Raw genomic sequence first — 12077 nt, 5'->3', positions numbered from 1 at the left:
CATGTTTAACAAACATCAATGCACGGTCAAAATAAAAACGTATTTGATTTTAATTTATTTTCTTAGTTGTGAAAATAAAAACAAATTTGAAAGTGGTATACCAATAAGTTAAGCAATTTAAGAAAATTTCAAAATCAACCAAATTGAACCATAGAACATCAACTTAGTTTGGTTTGGATTTAATATTGCATTTAAACAGGACCAAACCAAACATAAAAATAGACATTGTATGTGATGTTTTATACAATTATTTTATTATTAATTTACTTGTTTTTTTTTTTATCTTTTCATTCACACATATTTCAAAAATACATTTCAAAATTTAGAGAAAAAAAATTCTCACTTAACACAATATTGTAAAAGAAAGGCAAAGATGAACGTTTATTGATACGTGACTCCATAAACTCTACATTTTTTTTTTTTGGTGGGTCCATTAACTCTACATAGTGACTGTGTACAAGTCGTCTTCTACAGTTCTACTAGATCAATCAACCAAAGTAAAGGGACATATGTAAACCATAAATGGATTTAACTGCACACTCTTTTACCATATTCTTTTAAACATACTCTATGTTATTATCTTGAAGTTTAGAAGAAAATATAAAATTATGTAAGATTCATTTCTTATTAAATGAATTTTTTACATAATTTTATTAATTTCAGTAAAATGAAACGTTGCTATTTCTCATGTAACATTTCCCATGGCATCCGAGTGGAGGTTGTTGATGCTCCATATTCTCATGCGATGAGCTGTTTGCTCCACCTGCAGTCATATTCCTCATAAGTCACAAGGCATGGATGAAAGACAGAGAGATAAAAAGAGGATAGAAGAAAGAAGAGAGAAAAGGTGATTGATATAATAAGTGATATGATAAGAAAGACAGAGATAGGACAAAAATGGAGAAGTAAAGGAAATGGAAATAGATGTTAAAGTTGATATTTATGTGAAAATATAATGGTGGCAAATGCTAGCAAACAGTTTTGCATTGAAACATTTAGTCTTGGTTTGGTTGTGAGAAAGAAAGTATTGTTCATAAGAAAAGTTTCAAAAAATAATGAGTTTTACACCTTTTTTATCTATTTTGATTCAAATATTTTTTTCTCAATTATCTTATATTTTTTCTCTTTCACACTACCAAACACCCTTAAGTGAGTTGTGATTATTGTATTAAATTGCAGATTAGAACAATTTTACACCAGAAAAGATTTTGAACTTTATAGAAAAACAAAATTTGTTACATTTCCATGTCTTCACAAGTTAAAAATAAAATTCAACTAAAGATATTGTACAATAATTTATACCAGAACCTCAAATCAAATCATCTGGCTTATCAGTCATAGTTTTATTTTTTATTTTCTAGAAAAGCATGTGACAGATTTGTCCTGCCTGCCCTGTTTGGCTTATACGCAAGTTCTGATGCATATTAAAAACAAAAGCTTAATAGTTAATCATGCCACAATAATTAGCACAGTTAGCTTACAAAGCATCAATGCAAAAATTTGGCATTGGGTGTCAAAAAAAGTTTCTTAATTATCGTAAAACATCCAAGTGAGTACCTCCTTGGACCAGTTGGTCTTCCAAATAATGACTAAGAGGACTAACATTTGAAGAATCCTGCCACACATGGTGCCTCCCCAGAGACCCTAAGCCACAAAACCATTTAGGTGTGTAAATTTTAAGGAAAATCATAATGGATAAGTTGGAGATCAAATTGTTAAAAGTAAAGACAAATTTGGCAAATTACACTGCAAATTATCTTAAATATAAGCAGCCTTTGACATTAAAGTAAAGAAACATTATCAATAACAAGAACATTATTACCTTGACCCCTAAATGTTGATTGAAACCAAGGAAAATTCCAATGGGGAGTCCAACAATGTAATAACATGCAAGGTTTATGTAACCAACCATAACTTGCCATCCACTCCCCACGGCCACGCCTAATGGTAATAAATTGAAGAAAAATCATGAGATAGAGACAATACGTTACAAATTGAACTTTGCAAGCTGTAAAAGCAAACAATCACCTGACATCACATGTGAAGCACTATTGATAACCATTGATACGCCAAGAAGGTATGCTAAATCAGCAACAGCTCGAATCATATCCTTACTGTTGGTAAAGATCTTGGCAAACTCATCTTTACTCAAGAAAATGACAGTCATGAAAACAATGCCGAGGAGGAGAGACTGAAACATTGTCACGCAGAAAGAGTATATGGCTGCTCTTGGATGCGACTTGCCAAGTATATAGGAGACACGAATACTTGGAGGGCATAGAACCAATAATCAGTGTAAGAATTGAAAAATATATAAGCAATTTGTTACATCCAGTTTCCTTTGTAATCAATAAAAATTCATATATATTGACATAACATTGCACCCATATGACTATTTTATATAGAGTAAATTACACAAATCATCCTGCGGTTTTGTTAAAATACACAAAGACTCCCTGCTTTTTAACATTTACAACAACCTCTCGTACATGGGAATAAGGTTTTAATGTTATTCAAACAATTAAAGGGTTAGTGTAGGGATAGAAAAAGCAGGAAAAGTTTATATAATTACATGGAACTTCAAGGATGATCAGTGTAATTTATTCTTTTCTTTATGGTCGGTCATTCGAATTCACCTTATGGCAGCACTTATTCCAAGAAGCAGCATCGAGTGCCAACCCTGAACATTAAAGCTAAAAATACAAAAGTAAATATATGAGGAAACCAAGAAATAGAAAGAGTTTTATTGAATTCAATGGAAAATGAAGAAAAAAAATGGAGAAAAGTGTGTAGTAGGAACCAATCTAAACAGCTGCAAATTAGTTAAAGTTGATAATCTTACCAAATAGAATAGGAACCAACATCAATCACAGGATTGTCTAGTAGACCAGCAAGGAGAATAATGCATGTACTATACCATTGGTCTAAGCAACTCATAACAGATGATGCAAGGCTTAACTTAGCAAATGACCACAAATCCCTAAATGCCATCCATGAAAATCCAGTCCATTCTTCCTTACACCAACCAATGGTATACACAACCAAAGCCGCAGCATAAACCCACCCTATGATATTAGTCACCATGGCTAAGCCAGTTGTACCCCAACCAAATACATTTATGAAGATGTAAAGCAGCACATTTTGTATGACCAAAACAGCAAGTGCTATGCAAGTAATAACTTTAACCTTGATCTGGGACTGAAGAAATGTCTGAAAGGGAAAAGCTATTGCACAGGAAAACATGTAGGGAATTACTTGTATAGAATATCTTCCGGCAAGATCAGCTATTTCTTGGTCTTGGCCAATAAAATTTAAGATTGGTGTGGCGTATACATAAATAGGTAAGAGGATTATACAAGTGGCAGTAAGTATAATCCATGATCTTTGAACATAAATACATGTTGATTGAATTTGCCCTGCTCCATAAGCTTGGCCACATAGTGTAACCAATGCAGATGACATACCAAACTGCAATTTTGCACATGAAAGATAGATATTAGATAAGATAAAAAAAAAATCAACAAATCATATCTGGCAAATAAGAAATAATTTTGTTCTTTCATATGGACAAAACACCAAACTTTCTCCAAATGGGAAAATGAAAAAAAATAAAATAGAATGTACATGGTAGTGTGTGTTTTGGCAATTTGGCCATAAAGAGACTTAAATTACTCATTAATGGATTTGGTAACTTCATTTTCTTTTTTTTGTTTAGAAATCAAAAGAAATAAAACAACAACTAAGCTTTCGATGCATGAGAGAGGTGAGACAGATGCTAACCAACAAGTAAAAATAGAGGGCACTGATGACACCTTGGTAAACAGAGATAGAAGAGAGTTCAATGTCTCCAATATGGCCAGCATAGATGGAAGTTGAGGAGATTGTGAGAAACTGAAACAGTGCAGACAGTGCCATAGGGAATGCTATTCTCCATATCTTCACTGTTTCTGTCCACAAAACAAACTTAACATCCTTCAAGCTTTTCACCGGCAAGTAGTCAGATTCTGAAGTGAACTTTTCGGTCACTAAAGGTGTCTCCATTTGAGGAGTTCTTCCCTTAACACTCAGTTTCTGAGACTGAAAATAAATTTGTTATAAACTTCCTATCCTACAAATATGGACACGGTTACCTTATATGCCGTTAATTAGTGGAGGCTTCTTTTCACTGAAATATTAATTGTCTTTCTTATTTTATTATAGACCTAAAAATCATTATAAGACAAAGCGGGGGCATAAAAACGAGTATTCCATGGGCACACTGGAATAAATTATAAATCATTTATATTTTAAATAAAGAATCATCGCTTAAAATTTTAGAGCGTAGTGAAGAATATAGTTTGCTAGTCAACAAAAGTTGGATTGGCAGAAGCTTTGTAACAGTATACGATTTTTCAATAATATCTGCACACGATTTAAAGTGCCAGAAGCTTTGTAACTGTATAAGATACATGAATTAAGAAATGAAATATAAAAAAAAAACAATAATTTATTTAGTCAAAATTAAAACAAAAGTTATTACAATTTTTATTCCATTAACATATAAGCATTAGAAATAAGAGTACCGTTTTAAATCCTTTTATGTTTCGGGTAACAGGGGAGAGTTAGACGTCGGTCACAATTGTCTCGTTTTATAAGTTATCATTAATATTGTGTTGAAAATCCCTTCATAATTATGGAGTACCATATTCAACAAATCTTGATAACAAATGCTGAAAAAAAAAGTTGAAAATTGTAAGATTTTAGAATTTCATCTTTGACTCTTGTGTTAGGAATTTTATAATTTCTAATTAATTAATTAGTGTGGATTACATATTATATTTATCATTTATATTAATTATTTATATTTATGGGTTCAATAAAAGTGATCTAATTTGGTGAGCTTATTGAATTATCATCAATTTCTAAAGGTTGTGATCTCCAATACACCAAATGAGAAATTATATTTTTTTCTCCCCATCTAACGATAAACCTAAGGTCCCAAAAGAAAAACGGTGATTTGATTGAGGAAGAACACAAAAATAATAGTTCTTCACACTTATCAATTCCGCTGCTTGCCATGAATCCAGCTACTTTTCACAATCCCTCTTGATAATCTAAAGTAATGTGTTTACTGGTATTTTATAAGGATTTCCTAAAAGCTAAGCAAAAATTAAGGTAGTTAATAAAACCCCTTATGAACTTTGGACTAGCAAAAAGCCAAGCATTAAGCATTTGCATATTTGGGGTTGTCCTGCTGAGGCGCGGCCTTATAGGCCACATGAAAGAAAGTTGGATTCAAGAACAATTAGTTGTTATTTTGTTGGCTATGTTAAACGCTTTCGGGGCTATAAGTTTTATGATCTCACTTTAAGATTAATATTTGAAACGGGAAATACAAGATTTCTTGAGGAAGTTGAGTTTGGGAAGGAAGAGAACATAAGGAAAGTTGTCTTTGAGGAAGAACCTGTTATTGACAATGCTGAAGTCCTCATACCTATTGTTTTTCAAGAAACAACTCCAGTAATAGAAAACAATGTTCAAATTATTGTTGATGACATTTTTCAAAAACAAGACAATGATGAGGTTCTTGCTCAAATACCTATACAACAACTTCAACAACCTCAAGAAGTGTCATTAAGGAGATTTGATAGAGAGAGGAGAAGTGCAATCCCTGATAATTATATTATCTTTCTCCAAGAACATGAGGATGACATTGGTTTAACAGAAGATGATCCGATTAACTTTTGTCAAGCCATGCGTAGTTCTAACTCTCAAAACTGGATCAATGCCATGAAGGATGAGATGAAATCTATGCAAGACAATGACGTTTGGGATCTCGTTGAATTGTCTGAAAGTGTGAAACCTATTGGTTGCAAATGGATATTTAAAACCAAAAGGGATTCAAAGGGAAATGTCGAGAGATATAAGGCTCGTCTAGTTGCTAAAGATTTACCCAAAAGGAAGACATTGACCATAAAGAAACCTTTTCTCCAGTATTTTCAAAGGATCATTTTAGAACAATAATGGCACTGGTAGCTCATTATGATTTAGAGCTACATCAGATGGATGTTAATACTATGTTTCTAAATGGTGACATTGAAGAAACAATTTATATGATGCAACCAGAAAACTTTGTATCAGGTGACTCAAAGTCTATGGTTTGCAAACTAAATAAATCCATCTATGGTTTGAAACATGCTTCCCGTCAATGGTATTACAAGTTCCATCAAGTCATGACCTCATATGGTTTTGAGGCAAATACAGTTGATGATTGTGTGTACCACAAGTTTAGTGGGAGTAAATACTCATTCTTGGTGTTATATGTCGATGATATACTACTTACTAGCAACGATATAAGCTTTTTACAAGAGACTAAGAAATTTCTGACGAAAAATTTTGAGATGAAAGATCTTGGGGAAGCATCTTCTGTATTAGGAATCAAGATACTAAGAGATCGCTCTCAAGGTATCCTAAGGTTGTCACAAGAGGGTTATATCGATAAGGTCCTAAATAGATTCGGCATGAAAGATAGTAAATTAGGAGATACCCCGATAGCTAAAAGAGACAAATTTAGTCTCAAATAATGCCCCAATAATGACCTTGAAAGAATAGAGATGCAAAAGATTCCTTATGCATCAGCAGTAGGAGTTACGAGCAAATATTTCAGTAATCCTAGGAGCTACATTTATGAACTCAATAAAAGTGATCTAATTTGGTGAGCCTATTGGACTATCATCAGAAATTAATATGGGCTTGATAAGCGGAAACCGATTTGGCCTGTTAGGGAATAATGGGAACTCTAATAGGTTAAAACCTAAAGCAAGGTTGTGGTCTCCAATACACCAAATCGGAAATTGTATTCTCTTCTCCCCATCTGACGAGAAACCTAAGGTCCCAAAAGGAAAATGGTGATTTGGTTGAGGAAGAACACAAAACCAACAGTTCCTCAGACTCATCAATTCTGCTGCTTATCATGGATTCAGGTATTTTTCACAACTCCTCTTGATAATCTAACGTAATGTGTTTTTGGTGATTATTGGTATTTTATAAAGATTCCCTAAAATTCCAACATCTTGACGATATCACATTCATCTTAAAAGAATGGATATAACAATTTCAAGGGTTTTTGAAAATATGAAAATTAACTTATATCGATTTATTATTCTTGGAAGAAGTCATATCCCTCCACTATATAAATAAAGACTTGTAAAGAGTTGTGGCAAGCAAGCAAATGAAATCCCTCAAGAGTAAGAGAGTTTTTGTAACTCTTCAAGAAAAAAAGAGTTATATATCTTTACCATACTTAATGAGTGTTTGAGAAATATTATAAATCATTCTATTGGGGGAGATTGAGATCATCTGTAATCCTATTTTATAGTGAAAATAATTTTCTGGACTTGGTCCACTGGTTTTGTCCTTTGATACTGAGAGGGTTTTCACATTAAAAAAATTTTGGTGTTATTTTTCTTCTCTTACTCTTTTAATTTATTTTTCTTATTGTCCATCTTAATTACATAGAAAGGGAAATTTATTCTTGGTATTTCCCGAACATTAATTCATCAACCTCTGGAGTTTTAATCAATGTTGGATTTACTTTGGAAAATTGTCTTATATCATTAAACAGGGCAAGGCACAAGCAACATGCGGAGTTTGAATCAGACTACAAGATCCTCCTTGATAGTCTACGCTCGATTCACTATGGTTTCTCTGAATTTCACAACATAGTTGATAGATGTAGAAAGCTTTTGAAATTAATCCCTAATTCATCGATGAGTTTTACTATGAGACAAACAAACTAAGTATTCTATTCTCTTGCAAAGGCTTCTAGATTTCAAAGTTGCACACAACATTTCATTTTTCAAGTTGTATTTCCAATCTTATAGAAATGAAATAATTTTATTTGACTCAAAACGAAAAAAAACATCTAGCTTGAAAACACCTACTTTTTCTTAGCTCCTATATAGTAATCACCTAGTCTTTAATCTTCTAGAACCACAAGACTTCTTAGTATCTTTCTAACTTTGTCTTAACGATCCAACCCTTTGCATGTCAAGAACTTTAAGATCATTAATCAATGTTATCAAACTCGAACTAGTTATTGACTCGGTTAGAATATTGGATCACTGAGTTGAGGATCGATCCAATGAGTTATTAATTAACACGCATGATCTGATCTATATTAAAAAATTAAAGTAATTTAATAAGATGTAAACTTGTACACTTAAGATTTAAAAGTATAATTAAATTCAATATATTTAGAAGCATAGTTATGAACTTGTTTAAAATTTTGAGCATGCAACATATTTTTTTAGAACTCAATATATATATATATATATATATATATATATATATATATAAACCACCTTAAGTTAGAATATAAAGTATATATTATTGTTGTATAATGAGAAACATAATCTAATATACATACAAGTTAGTCAAGGAAAACTTAAAAAAGATAAAACTTTATCATCTCAAATTTCAAGATGTGGTTATGCATGGTAAAAAATATAGGCAAATCTATAAATAACACAAGTGTAAGGTGTAATTTTTTTTAATGAGTGATGTTGTTCAAATGTAAACAAAAAAACAATAACAACTAAATCGGGTCATCAAGTCACCGGTTCAAGAGCAAGTCACACCGAGTCAGACCGAATCATATGCAGAATCAATCCAACAAGTGACTCAGACCAATTGGGTGTCTGCTTCTCAGACCAATGGGTTGATCCAGCCAGTCCAAATCAAATTTAATAAATATGCCATTAATAGCTTCCCATCATTTCCCCTGCGGTCTTTTCTTCGCTTATTATCTTCAACATTTTATATTAGTGAGCTTACAATTATATTTGAAAAACATTTTAGTTGAATTTTAGTTTTTTTTACTAGCTAAAAAGCTCATTTGATTGTTTGATAAATAATTTTTTTTAGTAACTTTTGAGTAGTTTCTAGCATTTTTAAAATAATACTTGAAGTATTTTAAAATGTTAGTTTCTAATTTTTTATATTTTATTTTCTATTTATTCTTAATATATTTATCAAATTTTTTACTTATCATTTTCAAATAAATAATAATGTTATTATTTTTCAGTCATTATATGTTTTTCAACTACTTTAACCATTAATTTTATTGAATACCTTTAATCTAAAAAGTTAATTTTTTAGCTTACAGCTAGTTTTATAAAAAATAACTAAACTCAATCTTACCTAAGAACATTTCACATGTTTTTGTTAGTTATATGTTTATTATTTTTATTTTCAAAAAAACATAATTCACTAAATTGAAAATTTTAAAATATAAGGATCAAATCAAATATAATTATAACTGATAACATAAAGTACTATAAATGTATGTCTTAATTCTATATTTTACAACCCCAACTATCATCTTTGCATAAATTTTATTACTCCATTTTTTTACGTATCGTATTTTTTTTTTTTTTATAATTTTTGCATATCTTATCAATTTGTTAAATATGTAACAAGGTGTTGATCTATATCTAAATTTTTAGTAACATGATGTTAAACGCATTAAAATTGAAAAAATGTGATAAAATGTAAAAAAAAAAAAAAACCTTAGAATATTAAAATGTACAATAATAATAATAATAAAAATATACCAAAAAAAATCCTTAAAAGAATGAAATTCTTAAAATTATAGTAGTTATAAGCAATAGAATTAATTAAGCTAAAAATATATTTTAGCCAAAATTAATCTAACAGCTGAAAGATGTGATACAAACAGAACTTGCAAAACTACCATAGTGGATCACTGTTTTAAGTAACATGCTATACCTTCTGCAATTCGACATACACTAAAGGGCAGGAAAAAAAAGTCGTGGTGGTGCAAGGAGCCCAGCTTCACAGAAAGGAGGAGCATCCCATGAATAATTATAGAAGTTTAGAAAAATTGAATTGCAAAAACATCAATTTAATTTTGTTCAAATTTTATATTACATCCAAACGAAATCAAATTAAACATAAAAATTAAAAATTGTATATGAAATTATATAATTATTTTTTATTTAATTATTTGTATTAAAATTAAAAATTAAAAATTGTATATGAAATTATATAAATTTTTTATTTACTTAATTGTATTTTTTTTCATATACACATTAATTCATTATTCAAAAATACATTTCAAAATTTAGAGAAACAACTTTTCATATTCTCATTCTCTTGTTTACAAAACTTTTCAACCACTTACAATGATATTAATGATTATATGTCTGCGTACGTATGCATTACGTAACTTGTATAATCTAATGGGTATAATCCATGGTGGTGAAGGCAAGAGGTAAAGTAAGGTACGAAAGGCATAGATGATAGATCATAATAAGGCTGTTTTTCACACGTGACTCCATATTCTGTGGATGGAAAGTGATACTTACTTATACAAGGCATATGTCACGTCATTCGGCCAAAGTACAGATGGATTTAACAACACTTTTTTATGTTTTAAACTTTTAATACATTTTTAACATATTCTTTATTATTGTCTGAAACTTATTATATATATACAAATAACTCATTAATTTAAATACTTCATCAACATCTCTTTATATTTTTCATTTTATCTCATATCATAAATCTATCATATTTATATTTTTCTCTCTATATAAAACATAACATATTAAATGTCTATCAAATATTTTCTATTATAAATTATAAATTTATTTGAATTTCATTTTCTTATCAAATGAATTTTCACATAATTTTATTAAATTCAATAAATTTTAATTAATAATAAAAAATACCTTGAAAATATGTTAAAAAAATGCACATTAAAGACATTTTCTATAACATTTTCCTCATTGGAAATGCTATTCTCCATATTTTCACTGTCTATGTCCACAAAACAAATTTAACATCCTTCAAGCTTTTCAATGGAAAGTATTTAGTTTCTGAAGTAAACTTTTGGATCATTGTGTCTCAATTAATTTATGTCCAAATATCTTTTGTTTTTTTATTGTTAACGACTTCTGTTCACGAGAGCTTCTCAAAGCCATAACGACAAAAGTGGGGCATGAAAACGTGAATTACATTATGAGGGCAATGGAATAAATCAATCATATTAGAAGTACAGAGTCACATGCAGCTGGAAAATTTTAGAGTGATGTTTTAGTAGTGGAGACTGTTTTGTAACACAAAGATTGGCAGGAATACTTATTATAATTATTTTTGTCCACACAAAGTTTTAGTAACAGTAGAAAATTTGCAACAATATTTACACACGAGTTAAAACAAAGAGATTTTCAATTATTTTTTCTTATCTAGAGCTCTAATTATATGCCGATCTTAATTATTGTATATTGACCTAAGCAATCTTCCTTCCAAACCCATTAATCTTCCACCTCTTCATTTTCAACTCCATTCGCCCTAGCTCTAATTCTAATATAACCTTGAATATATATATATATATATATTAACGACAAAAACAAATATCATTAACGACAATCGCGAAGTGTGGCGGCTGAACAAACAATACAACGAAAGAGGCAAGGGTAAAGGCGTAAAGCCTTCTTCGTGGATCAAGGAATAATATACATCATAAAGCTACTGAACTAGAAAAAATAAAGCTTTAAGTAGAAAATCCTTGACTCATAGGATATGAACACCAATTATAAAATGTTAAACCAGATGAGCACATTCCCTTGTGTTTAAACCAGATCCACGACAGTCTTTGAATATAAAAGAATACGCTATTGACATCAGTAACTTTTCCTTGGAAATTACATCATTCCACTGTATCCATAGAACCCAACAAGGTGATGTGCCAAATCAAATATTTATTGAAAGTTTCCATTCTAAGTTTAACTTATTGAAGGGTTTCGATCTCTGTATTTTCAAAGTATTAAATTTGGTCTTGTAACTTTTGAAATATCTGAATTTATATAGTCCCTCTTCAAGTTTAAACATAGCATTTAGTGGCAGTATTTGAATGTCACAAAGTATATGAGAAATCAAATTTACGTATTTTTTAAAGCTAGAAGACTAATTTTATCAATTTAAAAATACAGAAATCAAAATCAAGTTTGATGAAAAAAAATGAACTAGAAACATTTTATTTTAATTAACAATAAAGATAGTGTCAAAAAATA

At 30.2% G+C, this 12077-nt stretch overlaps 1 protein-coding gene across 2 annotated transcripts; it reads right to left on the bottom strand.

Annotated features, from left to right (window-relative positions):
- Positions 1–392: 392 nt before the first annotated feature.
- Positions 393–4131, bottom strand: LOC114367324 (protein DETOXIFICATION 34-like). 2 transcript variants are annotated; one of them, XM_028324484.1, is made up of 7 exons: positions 3781–4131; positions 2843–3468; positions 2637–2693; positions 2029–2267; positions 1823–1941; positions 1558–1644; positions 393–763 (listed from the first exon to the last, which is right to left on the bottom strand). In XM_028324484.1, the coding sequence occupies exons 1-7, from the start codon at positions 4039–4041 to the stop codon at positions 686–688; spliced, it is 1467 nt and encodes a 488-aa protein (XP_028180285.1). In that variant the 5' UTR covers positions 4042–4131; the 3' UTR covers positions 393–685. The 2 variants fall into 2 exon arrangements, with proteins under 2 accessions (XP_028180285.1, XP_028180286.1); XM_028324485.1 differs by having other exon boundaries at positions 3813–4076.
- Positions 4132–12077: the final 7946 nt, after the last annotated feature.

This window comes from Glycine soja, chromosome 9 (assembly GCF_004193775.1).
Source record: "Glycine soja cultivar W05 chromosome 9, ASM419377v2, whole genome shotgun sequence".
Lineage (NCBI taxonomy): Eukaryota > Viridiplantae > Streptophyta > Magnoliopsida > Fabales > Fabaceae > Glycine > Glycine soja.
This window is presented reverse-complemented; position numbering and strand designations above follow the sequence as displayed.